This window comes from Carassius auratus, chromosome 40 (assembly GCF_003368295.1).
Source record: "Carassius auratus strain Wakin chromosome 40, ASM336829v1, whole genome shotgun sequence".
NCBI lineage: Eukaryota > Metazoa > Chordata > Actinopteri > Cypriniformes > Cyprinidae > Carassius > Carassius auratus.
The window spans coordinates 10,978,296-10,998,097 of NC_039282.1; the positions used below are offsets into that span (position 1 = coordinate 10,978,296).

Sequence of the window (19,802 nt, forward strand, 5' to 3'; positions counted from 1 at the left end):
TCCATTTTTCACGTCTTTGTCCTCGCTTTGTTATAATTCTCCTTAAAGTGCTGCTGATGTCAAGCCTTAAATCTCCCAGATTTATTGTCAGATAATTCATGAAGGTCTTTGTATTTGGCCGTTACTCTGCAGTCAAAGAGCCAGCCCTGTCTTGACATATCACACTTTCAGCCGCTTTGCCTTCAGTGTAGGGAGGGCAAACAAGACAGGAAAAGGCTTGTCTTGGCCGAACGGATAAAGTATGAAAGAGAAATGAATGAAAGAGTAACCGCCTCCTCCTTTCTCTTCTCAGCACTGGTGCAGAGTTGAGGTTGTCTGTGATAATCTTATCGAGCTATGATGGCGAGCGGACGGGGACAAAAGAGGCAGAGGCACGATGAAGGTCTGATGGGTTGCTGATTGCAAAGCTGTCCAGCGAAGAGACAGTTGCCATGGAAATGATGAATGACATGTGTCCCACCTGATAGGACGGGCACAGCAGTGGAGGGATGAATAGGAAGATTTGTGTGTGAGAGAAGATGAACAGCTTTAGGGCTTTTTGGTAGCAGTTTTCATTCCCACACACACATGAACAAGTACAATTACTTTAATACCAAGGAATCAAAGTTTCAGTGTGGACAGTTCAAATGTTTTAGTATATGGTTCTAAAATGACTATTTAGTCAAATTTATGTCAACCTAGGTTAAAAATGAATATGAATACATACATTTTATTTCGTATAGTTTAAGCTTTTATTATTATTATTTTTAATCACATTTTTTCTTTCCATAGTTTATTTTAAAGTGATATAATATTTATACTTCTGAAAATTATATCACATCAAGTAATGTATATTCTTAAAATATATAATATTAATTTAATAATAAATCAATAATAAATAATGAACATTTGTATAACATTTATTTAGGTTAAATTATTATTATTAGTAAAATTCTGTTTAAAATATGATAAAATCATATAAAATAATAAATCCCAATATAAGTTTATTATTAATAATATTATTATTTGTTATTAATATTATATATATATTATATATATTATATATATGACTTAACATCACTGTCTGACATGGAAATTTCTTGTTGCAATGTATTACCAGATAACTTTTTATTTTATTTTTTTTTACCATATTTCCCTCATTTTACAAGGACAAAGTGATTTGGGGAGGGTGTGAAACGAGCTTGTGTTTGCTAATCCAACAGACACAACACGGCCTCCGGTCGCCTCCTCAGCGCTGACTGTGATAAATGAGTCTGGAAAAATGTGCAGCTTCACAGCAAACGCACTCACGGCTGCAACTTGAGGAGGACTTCAGGTATTTTTAGAGAGCTTTTCTCCACTCTTTCTCTTACTCTTCTCGCACTTCTCTAGAGTGTTTATCACCAGGTGGGGAAGCAGGTTCGGTCGCAGACAGTCGCTCAGCTAACCTGGGAAAAAGCTCTCTTTCACACACTGAACATAAACTAATTTTGGGCTCACTTGAGAGAATTGTTTCCTTCGTTAGGGAAGCTAAAGTGTGGTGTTCATCTCCCTCTGATTGCACTTTGGAGGTGCTTGAGGGGCCCAGACTCCCATTAGCCTGATGAGCTTACTCTGCTAACACAGCTTTATGGGACAAATTGCATACATATGTGGGTGGCTGGATTCATATATTGGACTTCAATGGTATTACAGGAAAGAAAATCAGTGTACAGTTTTCTTAGAAAAGGAAATGAGTTCTGAGCTGACTTGTTCTTTCTTATCTTTGAGCAATAGATGTTAAAGAAGGTAGGATTGATTTACAGTAGCTTCCCTTCAAGCTTATGAAACCACACTCGAATAAAGGAATATTGTATGTTCAACACAAGCTCAATTGACAGCGCTTGTGGCATAATACTGATTGCCACAAAAACACTCTCCAAAGATCTGGATGACCGTGAGGCACTTTCAGTGGAAGTGAATGGGTCCAATCCGTAAATGTCAATAGTGTAGCCACAAAATGTAAACAATATGCCTGTAAACATGATTTTAATGTGAATAAATAACTTACTAACCTTATTATTTATGTGCAAAGTTATATACAATTTATAAAACCTTGTTGCCAACACAACATAAAACCTCATATTAAGGATGACTGTAAGGATGTGTGATATTTCTCTGGTTAATTACAAACTGTTGATTGATCTAAACTTGTATTAAACCTGTAATATCCCTTTATATATATCCTTATATAACAAATACATTAAAAGAATGTGCAGAAATCATTCAAAAAGCACCGTGTACTTCATGAACAGGTCCAGATTGAGTCTGTATCTAGTTTTCAACATACATTGTTGTGGTTAGACGTTTATCTTCATTGCAATCCCTCTCTCCGGACTTCCACGCAGGATCCAAAAGCGGCCCATCACATCCGATCATAACTCACGCCGGCTCTGGCACCGGCAGACTGCAGAACCAGTCTCATTGAGTATCTTCAGAGTTGATCAATATTTAATGTGGCCTTTAACAAGATCAGATTTAGCAAAGATATTCTGCTCTCCCTCTTGCAGGAACATGGCTGCTCTGGCCTTGGTGTGGAGTAGAGGAGGAGAAGTGCCAAGAGCCCTTTGGGTTTTATTAATATGAGTGCTTGACCTGTGTCTGCCCGACACACTACGCTGAGCTGGGAATACATTTTTCCTTTTTAAGTCCAGCTCTCACTTGAATTCCAGGGAGCAACAGCCCGGGGTATTTGTTCAAAAAGAAGAACACGTTTGACTTCGCCGAATCTTAATGGTAATTTCTGCACCTGTGACATTTTCTTAACCGTAATGAGCCAGACCATAATAGAGTCATCAAATCATCTGTAGCTCAAACCTTAATCACTTTGTGTCCCGCAGCGCTCGTTTTATGCAAGCTGTGAGATAACTAAAATATCTGGATATTTAAAAGACATAAGTTTGGTATAATTAAGATTTTAAGTGTTTTTCATAGATGTCTCTTATGCTGCTCATTAATCCTAAATTTATTTGATCAAAAATACAGTAAAAGAATAACATTGTGAAATATTAGTACAATTTAAAATAACTTTTTTTTTTCTATCTAAATCTGTTTTAAATGTAATTAATTCCAGTGATTTTCAGCAGCCAATCCTGCAGTCTTCAGTGTCACATGATTCTTCAACATATTATAAATCAGCATATTAAAATGATTTCTGAAGGTTTATGCGATTCAGCTGTTCCATCACAGGAATAAATGATATTTAAAAAAACCAGAAAGCATTACAATTGGGTTAAAATTGTAATAATAATTCACAATATTACCGTTTTTACTTTTATTAAATAAATGCAACATTGGTAATCACTGGTTAAAAAAAATGTATTAAAATTTTTTGACATAGATTACATTCTGATATCAGATTTAATGTAAGGAACAGCTAAATAAAACAAGTTTTGAATGTCCTAGTGGCTAGAACACATTCTTCAGACACACCAGGTACTTATATCGACTGAAAATTATATAAAAAAAAATTCTGAATAACCTTGAGTGCAATATTCTGGTTGTATAAAAGCAGGCATTTTCAGCCAAATCCGTAAAAAAAAATAAAAAAAAGGAAACATTTAGTCGGAACAGGGTAGGACCTGTTAGGATAATTCCCCTGAACCTCATCTCACAGTGTCACCCCTGGACTTCTGTTCTGCAAAGCCAGAGCTTCACATTCATATTCTATTCATAAAGGTAATGCAGACCGTCTGGCTCTTGATGATCACCTGTGGCCTCCTCTTCAGAGCACTGAGCCAAATGCGGGGGTACAGAGGGGGGTACTAAAGGACAGTGGGTGGGTTGGGGGGGGATTTGATCAGATTTGCACGTGCTGATGCCTCTTCCGTAAATGAATCACCCGCCTCGTCGATCAGACCTTTACACAAATAATACATCCATCAGCTTGTCGTTTCCCCTGCCCTCTTTACCGTTATCTTCTCCCGAGGCGGTCAATATCCTCAGGGCCCTGATCAGATCACAGCGGTTCCATATTTAATAAAGCCCTCCCAGCAGCCGGGCTTCTGCCTCATCCCAGACCCACATTCATTTCCATTATAATTACCTGAGCCTCTTCCCACCCCCCTCCCCTCCCTCCACAACCTGCCCGAGCCCTTCCAGAATCCAATCTGTGCCATCGCCCACAGTAAATCTGGCCCATATAAATAATAATGTGCGTGCAAATGAAATGCGAAAGATTACATTTGGTCACATGAAGGAGGATAGAAGACCTCAAGGGGTGAAGGCTCGGTGGTGTATCCTGGATCGAAGAAATATCTGAAGGTTAATTTGTTTTGATGCCGCCGGCAAAATCTTTGGGGCCCCATCCCATCGCGGAGTGACATCTGTGTCCTGGTTAAAGCGACGGAGGACTAGTGGCTGAGGTTAATGGCATTGGTGTGTCTTGGTGGCTGCACACAGGAGAAAGTCTTGTGACTGGATCAGACAAGAAAATTATAAAAATGAAATCGATTTTTCAATGGAACGCTTATGCCTAAACAATTTTGTAAATGTCAGTACACAATACACTAAAAATGGTAATTTTGTGAAATATTATTACTATTTAAAATAACTGCTCTCTAATTTAACGTACCCTGAAATGTAATTTATTCTTGTAACGGCGAAGCTAAATTATCAGCAGCCATTATTACTCCAGTCTTCAGTGTCACATGAGCCTTCAGAAATCATTCGAATATGCTGATCTGGTGCTCAAGAAACATTACTGATCAATTTTAAAAACTTAAATAAAGGATCATTTCAAATGGCAAAATGGTGGCTCAGTATTATGCAAACTTAAGGATATGACACATTTACCCTTATATATTCATATAAATGTTTACCAAAAAATCTTGAAACTCCACGGATGCATATGTGTCTACTGCGCAACAGATTGCATTCAATTTCAGACTATAACAGCTGTCAATATAATGCACTTTGGCCTGAGCTTAGGCTTTCAAAATAAACTGTTTATGTCTATCTAAATGTCTGTTCCCTGGCAGGCGTGTTTTCTTTCCTATAACAGTTCATCTTCAGAATGCTATTGTAAACACACGACCTATGGTCTCTTCTCCAAACTCAATTAACTTGTCCGAGTCAAGCCTGTGACGCACCACCTTGTTTAGACCCAGCGATGCAAACACATATATACACACCCAAACACTTATTCTAACTCCACTTTAGCATGTCTATTTCTTGTGGAATACTGATTGACTATATTTTGACTCATTTATTTATAGCACAAGAGTTATTTAGCCTTTCGATGTACAAGGCTAAACTCTGGTACAAAATGCATTGCATTCCCTCAAATCCTTTGATTGTAAAAAAAATTGACTCCTCCGTTCTTTATCCTAATTATGTTAGATGCTCTAACACAGAGACTTTGAGTGATGAAAGACCGCTGGATAGATACACAGCTTGTCATATGATTAGCTTCTATGTTTTCCTTTGAGACTAGTTTATAATGTGGCAAATCTCTACAGAGAAACAGCATCATGACAAAGGATCTGGGTTTGTGTCAGCAATTCCTGAAGTCTTGCAATCAAATGCCAAACATGATTAATACCCTGAGTGGTAAGAGGAAAAGTGGGTAGACAGAGATGAGAAATAGAACGAGAATGAGAGGGGAGAGGGACTATCAGTGCTCAAGATAATTTACTTGAGGGACAAGCGAAATCTATTCAGGAAGCGTTGCTGGATTAGTAGAAACTGCCTTTAATTAAACAGTGACACTGTGGAACCTGTTCCATACGAGCGGAATACCAAATATTTAACTCTCTGATCTCATTATAGAAATAAACAAATGGTGTGCACATTTACAACGGCTGTTGACTGTGCCAAAAACGTGTCCAATCATGGATCCTATCCTCCACAGAGTCTTGCTCATGCAACCATTCGCTTTCCTATTAGAAATGCAACTACAAAGCATCGCTAATGGCTTCTGAATTATTTACTCGGGATAAATTTTCAGCTCTCCATAAAGCCTAGACAATGGCTGTTCTGTCTTTTCCAGATTGTGTAAATTAATTTTCTTTTACTTGTTTTTCTGGATTGCTTTGACTGCTGAGCGTTAACTGACACCCATATTTTTTTATTTATTTTTTTACAGTTTTTTTGCTTTGTTTCATTACCATTTAAATATTTTATTGTGCAGGTGAATCATAATGTAGAATGAAAATAAATAAATTGTGCTTTTTATAGGTTGCACTATATTCACAAAACATAAAAATGAACACTTCACTGTCAGCGCAAGGCGGGTAGTAAACTGAATTTGGTTTAAAATAGTAATTTATATACATTTTCCAGCGATCATGTCAGCAGTAATTGAACAAACGATGGAGTAAATCAAACATATATCAACACACGGTGTACAAAAGCACACTTCACAAGTATATCCAATCCCAATAAAATATGGCATATCATTAAGAGTTGTGTTGCGCTTCCCAAATTGCAGTCAGCACCAACTTTGTGGGCATGTTTGAGCTGAAACTGATTTGCATTTAGTGAATCGGGTGCTCAAGCAAATAATGCAAATAAACCACACCATCATTCACAGAGAAAACCTTGATGGGTGATCTCTAATGTGGTGCAGTGCATAATAACACCAACATTGACTGGATGTTTTATTCTTCATTATGATTTGCGGTTTGATATCGTTAGCGAAAGCCATTGTGCACTGAAAAAAATGACATTTTGACTTATATGTGATACAGGAAATGTGACAGTAAGAAATGAAGTGGTACTGTATGTTGATTCCTGGCAATACTGACCTAACGTACTTAACGCAACCTGTGTGTTCCCAAAGTTAGCATCTGCCAATTAATTGGAAATAGTCTTAATTATAGAACTGATTCAATCTAGGCAAGGTTTTTGATTGCTGATTAGAAATGTGATTACCTATGAGGATGTCTAATTGTGTTTGAAACATCATCTCTTTGCCCATAAGGGGACGGATTTATTTCTCTCATCAGGTAATTATGCTCAGATGATTGTGTATTTGACTTGCCTGAAGAGTCGAGGTTTGGCTATTTATCCACTGGGTAGATGTTGATTCTGACTAGACCATCTTTATCCATTCAAACATTCAAAAGTAGCCATGTACTCGGATGCAATAAATAAAAAATCTTTACGAGCACAGTTTTTTTTTTTTTAACCACACTTAGTATAAAAGGACCTTTATTGAGTGCAAATACACCAGATTACAAATCAAACACTTCTGGTGGTTCGAGCGGCTGCTATCGAAATGAATGTCAGTGCTAACGGATTCTGCTTATAATTGGCAAAGATTGTTATTTTATTCAAGAGAGGCTCTGTGACTGAACGTTCTTCAGAAACATGCTGAATTAATACGAAACGTCACGAACGCACTGTTGACTGACATGAGAACTAAATGCATATGTAAACGAACAAGTCTTCAGTCAGCGATTTTTCTCAGCATCACACGGCTTTCACGTAAGCGGTCTAGGAAAGTCCAAAAATAACTCTCTTCTGTATCAAGCAGATCTAAATGTGTTTAACTTACAAATTAAGTTTGCCAGCGCATCAGCATACTATTTCACTGGCACTAATGAGAGCTGAAGAGAGGCTAGAGGGGCTTTGTGGGGTCTAACGTGCCAACTGTGGAATATGCAAACTGAGCCCGAGTCAGGGGCGCATCAGATTGGCCACGCACAGCAAATTTGCATGCAAGCCCAAGCAGCACTGCTCTCGGGTTGCTGCGACGTCACCCACCGCACCACCACAGTCCCCAAGAGTCAATGTAGCTTGATTACACTTCACACTCACCAAATTATAATGCAAATAACGTTCCAGCCATTAACCATGCAAACCACTTGAAAAGTGCACGTGTCCCTATGGTGTGTGATGTAAATTGCTATGTCACATTAAAAGTGACACCGGTAATTCTGCACATTGTGAAGTTATTGGGTGCCAGATCTTATGAGCCTTTGTGACAGCTATGCAGACGAGTGCATTTTGCCATACAGAGTCAATTTGACACAGTCACAGGAGAGAGATTGCCTTTTTAAACATAATGAAAGCACACAAATTAAGAAATTACCTTTGCGCAAACCCAGCTCCCCATCTTACTGGAAACCCTACAATTTCCGTAGAGTCAGAATAGCTTCAGAATTAGTCCGACAAAGAATTATTTGACATTCATGTTCATTCATTTCTCATTTAACCATAACCGAATGATTTGAATATGGCCAGCTTAGAGAGTTTAATTAGAGGTTAGAAGAGGCTTTCCTACCTTTATATGCAGGATATGACTGCCACAAGCATAGTTAGGCCATTTGTTATTGATTTCTTTTTCAGATTTTTGACAATTTATTAAGCCAGAGGTGGATTTTGCCTTCGTTTATATTGTGATGCTTTTTAGATTTGATTGTTTTTGTCTTGTTCTGGATGCAAATATTGTAAAACTATGAAAATCCATCATACAAATCTTAATGATTATATTTTAAGTTATTAATAATCTAAACAAATCTTACATAAGTTGAAAAAAAAAAAAGATTTAGTGAGTGTATAACCGAAAAGTCAACATTCATGTCAGTAAGGAGCATGAGATGAAATATGGCGCGTAATGACCGAAGAAAAAGATAAATCAAGGCTTTATTGCACGTCATTTCCAATCAGGCTTAAATGCTGTATGCATTTATATACAAATGAAACCTGTAAGAATCATAAATGTGTGTTTGATGAGTTTTCTTAAAGGTACACAGAGCCACAAGTGTACATGAATCGCTCTTGCTGGGTCTTGAAGAATGAAAACATGCTATGGAAGTAGAGGTTTATGAAAAACAAAAGCACAATAATAAGTTGTGTTTTGTCTTTGAACAAATCAAATCGTTTCAGTCCATATGTCTCACTCACTCAACATGTTAGATTTTATTTTTATTTAATTTTTTGCTGACATATGGCTCGCACAGCTGATTCAGTGACATACATAATGCCTTAGAAAAGCAGTCCTCTCTCTCTTTGACGTTAAGAGGCAGATGACTGTGCGACTATAAAAAGTGTCAGGAGTGATTTAATTTCCCTCCATCTGTCTGAGTGCTAGTACACTAGCTGGGTAAGCACGCTGTTCTCCCCTCTAACATCACACCTCGCCTGCAATCGGTGCTCATCGCATGCTCCTGCTTTAAACACACATCCTTCAGAAAGAGGGCTCCTGAGAGGGCTGATTGGCTCCTAATTAGAGAGCTTTGTTAATGACAGGTAGTGTCAGATGCTAATGAGGGGCTGATTGGAGTATTTGGGGAGTGGAGATGATTGGGATGTCTCGCAGTTAGAAGTCAAATACTCATCAGCAAAGACAAGGGGATGAACAGGTTTCTAACCCCGAAAAACTGTCTGGGTTCATTCAGAACGGGACGGTCTCCGTCTCGTCTCAAGTGATCGCACTTGATGTTAATGCATGAACACATCCGGACCCTCGTGCTGCTCCTGACAGCGTAAACGCTTGTAGATATCCATTATGTGAAAGCTGCAGAACTCTTTCGGTCATCGATCACTCAGCTGAGAGGAGCGAATAATGAGGACGCCATTATGTTTTTCATCAACAACCCTCTTATAAAGTATCATCTGCTAAAAATGCAGTTTCCATTGTGGGTATGAAGAGCCATAGTGGGTGGACAACTCTAGTGGAAACAATCTGATTTCAAACTTTGGCCTGCGTATTTCCAGTAACACTGCAATAAGATCATTTATCAAGCACCGTACACCTGCCGAATAATTAGAGGCCCTGCTGTTAATTACAGTTTGATCATGCATTGACATTCAATCAAGAGAGCTCGAAATAATGGACCACAACTGGTATATAATACTGGTCATTATCACAAAATAACAAAATAAACCCGTGAATAGGTCTTATGTCTCGCTCAGAAGGTTTATTTTGTGATAATGATCAGCTGATTATACATAAATGTATGATTAGGTATATTAGGTAGGTAAAGACCAACAAGAACATAGTCACTTTCACTTTTTTCACTTTAATTTACTGAACACTATTCTACTTAGTAAACAGATACCAATTACATTTGGACATTTAATAATGATTGATTGTGTTGGAATGATTTTATATGAGAATAAAGAGCTAGGAAACAGTTATTATATTTATGTAACACTAACAAATGGATTGTCAGCCTTGATGTAAACACAGACATGTACAGCCAACAGATCGTGGTATCATTTCACATTTATAGAGTAGTTCAAAAAAGTGAGTTTGATAGTGAGTAACTTACATTTTAAAGACTGTATTGGGTCTGTGTAGTGACACACTTTTGCCAGTTTTTAGTTTTCATCCACCAACAATTTGGAAAGGAGCCGCAGCATTTTTGGAACAAATCAGTTGAGTAAATGATTCAACGATTCACTCATAAACTCATGGGCAGCTTGTGAATGAATCAATTATTCACCCATGACAACAATCCCTTGCTTTATTTGTGAATGAATTTGTAATTCCAACAATGTTTTCTCTGTATCGTTTCCATATTAGTTATGGTGTGGACTTCCTAATTCTTGTCATCTTTGTTTTATAAAGTGAAAAATCTCACTGATGCTGGACTGCTCTTACAGTGGCTCTTAGAACCATATCGGCCAGTCAAATTCAAGGACCGGAACTATTTAAAATAATACTTGACTTTAGAATGTCACAATTGACCAATCAGAATCAAGTATTCCAAAGCACGGTGAAATAAAGTCCCTGGTTAAACAAAAACCAACAAGATCATTAAAAGCAGTGGCAAATCCCCCTCTGAGATTTTTCTTGTGTACATAAAACCTTGTGTAAAGCAACGTTAGTTACTAAAAGACTTCTCTGGGAGGCTTTAGGAGTGAGCAGAGGGGAGCCTGTGATATTTTTCAGCTCATATAAACACACCGGCAGACCTTATAGGTAGGGCAGCTCTGTCTTATACACCAGAGAACCCAGAACTCTCCAAATGAGTTCTCTGGAGATCGTTCCCGACACCGGCAGTCATTTTTCAAACGATTTAATTGGTGTACTCAAGTCAGCTGATACGTGCGGCAGTACTTTGTTTCTAGGCATCATGACACAAAGGTCTTCAGGTACATTTAACCCCATTGTGACATGGCAATGTACACAGACTGTTTTCGGAACGGACCAACTTGAGTATATGTATATCGAGTGGGGTTTAACATCAATTCATGACTGCCATCCCTGGAACCTGCACTTTATACTAAGGTTTATACCAGCATTTCCCGTTTTACAAGTGGCAAACACCTGCTCACGAGAACATATACGACACAAAGAGATTCCCCCTTCCTTACTATGAGATACACACGCTTTCAGAGGACCTGTTTGACAGAATCATGTTTTTTTTTTTTTTTTTCTGCGATTGAACAGGTTAGGATGCAGTGCTGCAGCTCTCCTGTCTAAGTGGTCTCCTGATAAGAGGGAAGCTGAGATTTCTCTCAGTATTTCTCTCCAGCAAACAGTGGACACAATGAGTCATGACACTATCCAATGGCTCCAGTGAACTGTGTGGGTGGACAGCTACAGTGATAGTGACTGTATGAAGAGAGCTTGCTCATCCAGGACTGAGAGAGAGAGAGAAAGGGAGAGAGAGTCAGAGAGGAGGCAGGGTGGAAGATGGATTTCCACACATTTATAATAGCTGTCACACCTTACATTCAGCAAGGCAATTTCACATTTGAGAATGGGACAGCGATTCAAATTAAAAATGACATTAATTTCTGCCAGCCTGCACACATTGCATTTTTCATCCCGGTTGAAACAACTCTTGATTAGGCTCTGGGAACACAAAAATGTAGCGCACAACAATAGGAATGTCTGATTGGATTCTGTGTACAGTACGTCTTGGGGAACATTCCTATTTGTTTTCCTGGAGCTTATTTTTTTTAAATTTTTCTCTCTAAAACATTTCTAATTAGGAATGTACGACAAAAACTGTCCAAATCGAGATTCAGCTATTGTTATAGTTGAAACCAACACGACAGTCAAAACATTTAGCAGTATAATTTCAGTGGCAGAGATTTCTAAGACTTTATTTTCTAAGATAGTCTGCGGCTCTCAATTGAGCCTTTAAGGGTTTTAAATTCGGACCCCTTGGGGTTCATTTGAACCAATTGTACTTGGAAATAATAAATCTATGGTGTTACATAAATTACTAAAAAGTATTTCATTAAATTTTTATCGCTGACTATTCTTTTCAAAACATTTTATAAAGATTGACAATTATTTCAGTTAATTAATACAATCTTCATATTTTGGGCTTATATAAAATGGATAATAAAGTAGATTTTACATTGGACATCAAGTGGAGAGCCAACACAGAAACAGATTTTTTAAACAGTAACATTTTGATTAAAACAAACATTTATAGGTGTTGTATGTAAGTTTTTGACTCCAAGCATAAAAATACCATAATATGTTTGCAGATACTTAAGAAACATGCAAAGTTGAACTGTCATACTTGTTTATCTGAAAAACAATGCTAGTCAGTTATTCTCCAGTGAAAATGTGCGTTCCGGGCCAGAATGTCGATCTTTGTTTTGGTTTGTGAAACCCACCCACTGCCATAAACAGCACAAGCCCAACATTAAGCAACATTTCTAACAAAAACATTGGCAGAACTTCAAAACCGGCAATTTTATAAATGCACAAACAACAAAGAAGTGTGATTTATAGTCATTATAGCTAAATTGTTTGTTTTCTAAATGTCAAATGAATTCTTGTGCTCTTGGCAGCCAATAATTCAGTTCAGAAACCATGTTTATCCTCTTGGCAAGTGAACTTGTATTTAATGTTTGCATTACCTTGCATAATTTTGTTCATGGTTATCAAGAATGAGGGCATGTCAAAATCCCTGTCTGTGTTGGCATCTGTCTAATCTAGTTGCTTCTACCAAATGAAAGATGAATTGGTGCCAAAATACAGTAGAGTTTAATGGGCACAGACTTGGAAATTAACAACAAAAACACTTATCCCTCTTAAGCCTATTTATGTTATTATTCTATGCACATTTATTTTTTATGCTTGTGACCCTTTCAGAACAGATCTGTGATGCACTAGTGGAAAAGCATTTCTCTAATGATATATTTCTACAATTATTTAATATATATCTCACTATGTGTGTAGCCTTTAACCAGTCTGAATCAAATTTACAGATGCAAACAAATGTGAGAATGAAAACAAACTTACACAAGAGCTGTTGGGCTCTGTATTCAACTTTGTGCATTTTAATTGTTGTGCATGTTCTGGCATACAATCTTTTGCAGGAATATTCACTTCTTTTGAATCACAAATCAACTGCTTGAAAAAAGTTGAAAATAAAAACCATGAGTGAAATGGTTCAAAAACTCTTTTATTATTTTTATTTTTATAATTTTTATTATTGTTTTTTGAATCTTTTCCAGACAAACACATTGATTTCTGGACCACAGTAGAGGATGGAAACCTTTCACAAACATTTTTTATTATTATTATCATTATTATTTGAAAATACAAATATAAAATTATACTTTCCACATCTGAGATGTGAGAGACCCCCATCCACTTTAGTTTATTTTACAACAGGGCTTGAGCAAGCCATACAAGAAGACCTGAAAGATGCTTTCAGACGTCAGTCCGTTCAGTCAGTTCTCGCGGTAAAAAGTCCGTTAACATTAAAAAATGGGCAAGTGTTAGGAATGGGCAAGGCAATCAGCGAGGCCGAAGCCTCAGGAGAAAATGGGAGTCCAAGTGTCAAAAATTTGACCATATTGACCCCATTAAGCTACACGTCCTTGTCAGGTTTACACGACACATTCTGCAGCTAAACTACTACAGAGCCTCCTGGTACATCTGCTGCAGCTCTTACACAACACATGATTTAACAGCCAGAGAAACGAACAATGTGGACTAGCATTAGTTCACCTACGATGATGAGTCATGAGGCAGTTTCAACAATTTAACAAAGAGAGAGAGAGATATATATATATACACTATACATATATAAGTATACTGTACATTAGACATTACAGTGTAGAACGTTTTGCTGCTTTATTAGTGGGATGATCGTTTTGGCCATTGCCTAGCACTTGCCGCAAAATTCAAGTTTAAATGGATACGGTAGTTCACTCCCAAAATCACCCAACACCTTCCAGGTCAATTTTTTTTTTTTTTTCAACCAACAATTTTCCAATGATTTAACTAGTCTAGCAAGATGTGTAACATTCATCCGCTGTAAACTGCTGTCCATGGAAAACAAAATGGTGATAACAGAGCCATGCTACCTTAAAGTCCAAGCTACGAGATCAAATTACGGGAATAAAAAAAAAAACTGGGTAAGCTAACCGATGCGAATGGAAAAGACTTTTAAAGTCTAAAAGGGTTGCCAGACTTCATTTTAATCAAGAGTCACCGAATCACGCACTTATTTGACAGCAGAAGGGAAATGTGCTTCATCTGCTGTTAAAACATTTGCCTTCAGATGTTTAAGTGCAGACCATCTAAATTTGTACCAAGACCTAAATGGATCTAAGAACAACAAACCACATAGTGTTTGCGGTTTAAAAAGATGTCTTCAGTAAGAAAATGCTGTGCACGGTTCGTCCCGACAGCACCTATCGCTTTAGCTCAAATGTATTGAATATACTTCAGTTAGAAACCACCTTTCATTAAAAGTTGTGCTGTGCTGATCGTAGCTCTAGTAACATAATCTCCCCAGTGAAGATGGTACATTGGCTCATGTTTGATATCCCTGAGAACAGATGTGATTCAGGAATACAGATTCAGAGTGACACTGGATTTACACTAAAGTCAAGCTAATTAGCGAGACATCAGAACAGACAATTCTGAATAGATGCTGAATTAAAATGAAAAGCTGGCAATGCAATTAAAATGTACAAAAACAATCATATTGTGAGTTACGGGTGACTCAAAACTAAACTAATCTAGGCATAAAAAGAAAAACAGCGCTGTAGGCCACTGGGATTTTTTTAATGAGTATAGATATCAAAAACCTATAACAGTTTTATCCAGATCTATAATGATTAGGCTATATCATCATCATTGCTTTGTTAGAACCTACTAAAAAAATATTTATGAATTTTCATTCACGTAATAAAATAATCATAGCTCGTGTCCTTCTTAAAAAAGAATTAAAGTAAAACGGTTTTGCATATCTAGCGTTAGCATTTAAGGTAGTATGGCACACCCCTTTTAAAACATTCAAGGGTGGGGATCCAATTAATGCCTTGATTACAATTCTGTCATACAGCAATTTCTTTCTCCTAGATTTCATCAGCGAGAGCTTTGGTTAGTTGAAACCATATGAGACCAGCAAAACAGTGGAATAAAAAAAGGAGAGAGAAAAAAAAAAGAAAGGAAAATTACTATGAAAATAATGCTCAGTATTTTTTTTCTTTTTGTCTTTAAATGATTATAAAGAGAAAGTTCTATCCTTACAGGTCCTAAAATTGCTAATGAATACCTCTACATCTTAACATTAAGTACATAACACCTACAACTACTCACTAAAGAGAGAGTGAGATATAGAGAAGGGCAAAACGACAAAAGGAGAGTGAGAGGGGGGGAACTGTGAAAAATACCAACCAAGAAGTGTATAGACCACTACACTGGTATCAAGACAGCACTCTTTTACAAGCTAAAGTCATAATCTTGTTTTTTTTTTTTTTTTTTTTCGTTTTTTTTAACACTACTGAAATACAATGATCAAAATAAAATTTCTGAATGAAGTGACAGGGAATGAAAAGAAACAATTGATAAATACAGTACATAATACCTGTATTATTGTCATTGTTATATTTAGTATAATCATTAACATCCACAAAAATATTGATAAAAATCCATCCCTATTTAAATTCAAAACATGTTAGGGATAATTTTTCTTTCTTTCTTTTTTTTTTTTTTTTTTTTTTGCACATTTGTCTTTTTTTTTTAAACAGCTCAAACAGTTAGCACAAAGTTCTTCTTGTCTTATTATTATATATATTTTTTAATCGTATTACTTTTATCATGTCTCCTTCTTGAGAAGGAATCCAGCATTCCGCCTCACCTGTTAGTTTAGTCAAATGAACCAAAAAAACAACAAAACCATTAAATAAAGAAAAACAAAACATTTTCAACAAGACCAAATAACAGCATACATCAGTCAATTCATATTTCTAAATGCCATTTGTGTCTCATCAAATCCAGTCCCCACATGTACAACAAATGTGTGTAGCAGCTACTGGTTTCAATCAGTTTCAGTGTTTCTGAGGAAATGAACTATTGCTACCAATAAACTCATCCGTCATCTCTCATATTCTAGAATAAAATCCCTGGAAAGAGATTATTTAAAAGTACAGTCTTTGAATCAAAGCAAGCCAAGACTCCAGATTCGTAAGTGTTATCCCACATCGCTCCTTCACATGACCCATGTTAGAGACTCTCAGTTCACATGTGCAAATAGAAAATGATAAATTCTCTCTCACAGTGCAATGATTTATTTCATTTCAAAACAACACTTTAATATCTTTTTCAATATCTGTCTCAGGCTAAAATAAATTAATTTGTAATCTCCTTTAAAGTAATTCTCACAGGAATGAGGTAATGGTAGAAAAGATGTGTTTTTCCTAATCGTAGAGCAATTTCAAAACGTTTGGAAATATTGCCTTTTTTATTCGAATCGTTCCGCGTAAAAATCTCAAAACACATGGACACTCGTCAGGAAAAAGAAGCTCATACTAGAATGCGAAATGAAATGCTACCATGAAATGTCTGGACACTGTTTGAAATCACAATCATGTGTGCTTTGGATTTTGTGGTGATTTGTTTTCTTTTGTTACAATGCTGATTTAAAGTATATTCTTTTTGTAAGCTGTGCACATTTGAACGCACTATCTAATCCATATGCTGGTATTACACCTGCACAGTTGTAAAGCCGACGGTATTTACAAAGCGAGCTAACAGTGTTTGATTGAGTTTCGTCCGTACTGGGGTAAATCATGGCCTTTGTGCTACAGATGGACCTCAGTTACTGCACTGAGTCTCGAAGATAATCTTGCACTGACATATTTCAGCTTGCGCACAATACAACCTCTATGACACCATCACAAAAATATGGTTCTCTCTCAGAAACAGTTTGATGCAGTGAATAGAATAATATATACAGTTTCAGAATTCTTTTCTTTTTAAATCTCATTTCACAAAGTATTAAAAGGAAAACTTTTTCTCTCTTTTTTTGTTTTCATCGACAACAAAAATGACATTTATAAAAAAGGACTGTGAAAATATTGTAGTCCTCTTATTGCCCAAAATAGGTAATCATGGTTAACAAGACATCACAATAAACATAGAACAGAGCTACTAAGATTTTTTTTTTTTGAGTTACCCAACTCATTGCAGTTTAGGCTTGAATTAAAAAATGTCACCTTTCAATCCGGTTTCTTCCGGGAAATGTGATAGACGAGGGCTGTGAAATGACACTGCTATTGGAATATCACTACCTCAAAAAAACAAAAAAACTAAAACATTTTATGTTTACATAGTCGCTCTCATCAGAGAACATTCAAGAACAACAAAGAACATCTAGAAACTCAAATAAACGTTGGTTGATTCAACGTGTACACAATAAAAAGATGGAGAGAAATAAAAACGCTTCTAAAAGGAAAAACAATAAAGGAAAAAATATATAATCCTCATTTAAGGTCAGGGCTACACTAGGATAAAATATTCAAAAGCCAGGTTTTGAGTATAGTACAGCAGATTGTTTAGTTGTTGATTTTTTTCTTCTTCTTTCTGAGATGATTCTGACATTTCGGTTTGTTCTTCGTGTGGCGCCATCTCAGCTTTAGATTCCCATTCAGCGCTGTAGTGCTTGAAGTTTAATGGCCTTTACCTGTACACAGAACCAATTAGAAACTCCGGCCAGTCTTCCCCGGGCCTCCTGTTAAACTCTGCTGAAACAAACAGAAAAGTTGTTCAAAACTGGCACGTACTGTACTTTCAGTAGTGTGTGTAAAATGTGCTGCATCTGAGCCTTGCTGGTGACATCATAACCTTAACTCCATGAACCCTGTCACTACCAGCCACAAGACTGGCCACCAAATGTCTCATTAACTTCAAATCAGTTTGTTTTCAAATACACTACTGTTCAAAAGCTTGGCGTCAGTTAGATTTTATGCAGGAAAAAGTGGAGACATTTATAATTCCACAAAATATTTAAATTTGAAATATATTTTTTAACCTTACCTTACATTAAATAATCCTAAAAAACAATATTTTTTAAAAATTGATAATAGTAATAAAAATAAATGTTTCTTGAGCCTTAAATCAGCATATTAGAATGATTTCTGTAGGATCATGTGAAGACTGGAGTAATGATGCTGAAAGTTCAGCTTTGACATCACAGGAATAAATGACATTTGAAAATAAATTAACTCTAAAAACATTTCTTTTAACTTATGTATTTTACGATATTACCGTTATAACTCTATTTTGATCAAATTAATGCAGGCTTGGTGAGCATAAGAGAGTTTACAAAAAAAAAAAGTTATGTTTAAAAAAAAATCCCACATTTGAACAGTAGTATAAATTGTGTATGCATTCCTATTATTATTATTTTTTTTTCAAAACTAATATTTTTTATAAGAAAACGGATTTTAATTTCAAAATCTTATTTATTTGTTTAAAATGTAACTGTTCATTTATTTTTTTTAATGGGTGAGTTGGGCTGGAAAGTGTCAAGCATATAAATGAACAACTCCAATGCTATTTAAAAGCAATCAATGTTGTCTTTAATTTAGTATTAATCTAAAACAAGGAAAATATTAACAAAAAATTTGCAAATGTGTCTAAACTTTCAGTTAGTGCTTTATAAATCTCTCTAACATTTTGTACAAGTGTGAATTTGTGAATTTCAAATACAATTGTGCTTTGTTTTTGTTTTTACAATAAAACTAATGTTTTTAATAGTACATATAGACTTTGGAATTGAAGCTTCTAACCATACACAGAAAATCTAGTAAACCATGTATTGATTCAGTCTGGCTGACAGCTTTAAATTGAAGTAGACATGTTATATCGTCAGAATCACTCCACCGTCAGCATCTTTTTATTACAAGCTTTGGTCGTTTAGGCTCAGATACAGAACACATTGGCACTTTTATGTGAACCCAACTTATCTGCACGGGGTTCAGGCATCGACACAAAACAGATGTTAGTGTTTCAAGCATGCAAAAACTCTTCGGATGTCCATCCAACCAGGAAATGACAAGTTAAGAACCCGCTTCTGCAATATCTCTCTGCTGCTGTTGCTTTCTCTGACTGCTAATGTGTGCTTCAATCAAACGTTTGGAGAATCCGTACAGATGGAGAGATTCTACCTTCTCATTAAATCAATCATCCGTTTTGCCTTGAGGACAAAATGAGAAGCTCTTTAGGAAGATTATGGGTGACAAACCGCAGTCCGCAGGCCTCTTATCCAGACGACAGGTCACAGGTAAATGCCATGGAGCCACAGAGTCTGGCGTAATCGCACTTGATGCATCACCGCAATAGAAAAAAAAAAAAAAACAGTCTGGGTGCAAATATTAGCTAAGTATAGGGGAAGGATTTTGACCGAATAAATGCGGATCCACTTATCCACACACACCGTATTTAAATAAGCGAGTCATCTCCGATTTAGCCATATCTGGCATTTCAGCATATACTCAAAAATCACCTTTAAGTCCTTAAGACCTAGCTATAGAAGCACAGTGATTACAGAAACAGCGCCTTATCCAAAAAACCCGATGAATTACATCAGATGGCACCTAAGTCAACAGATTCTCAGCAAAGA

At 36.4% G+C, this 19,802-nt stretch overlaps 1 protein-coding gene and 1 long non-coding RNA gene across 11 annotated transcripts in view; one reads left to right on the forward strand and one right to left on the reverse strand.

The window, feature by feature from the left end:
• The window catches only part of LOC113058572 (uncharacterized), a 38,221-nt gene that overhangs the window by 8,664 nt on the left and 9,755 nt on the right, over positions 1 to 19,802 (forward strand). The window contains exon 4 of one of the 3 annotated variants that reach the window (XR_003278011.1): positions 2,529 to 3,072. The exons of 1 other annotated variant lie outside the window; for it this stretch is intronic. This is a non-coding gene — a long non-coding RNA (uncharacterized LOC113058572). Of the gene's footprint in view, positions 1 to 292; positions 759 to 2,528; positions 3,073 to 19,802 lie in introns of those variants that run through there. One more of the 3 variants, XR_003278010.1, reaches the window with a different exon arrangement.
• LOC113058571 (RNA-binding protein Musashi homolog 2) overlaps positions 13,668 to 19,802 on the reverse strand; it is a 167,798-nt gene continuing 161,663 nt past the window's right edge. For 7 of the 8 annotated variants that reach the window (XM_026226587.1, XM_026226584.1, XM_026226586.1 and 4 more), the window contains one exon: positions 13,668 to 17,919. Coding sequence is in view for 1 of the 8 variants with exons in the window: in XM_026226581.1 (XP_026082366.1) it covers positions 17,878 to 17,919 (42 nt within the window). In the remaining 7 variants the exon portion in view is untranslated. Of the gene's footprint in view, positions 17,923 to 19,802 lie in introns of all 8 variants that reach the window. The other variant, XM_026226580.1, reaches the window with a different exon arrangement.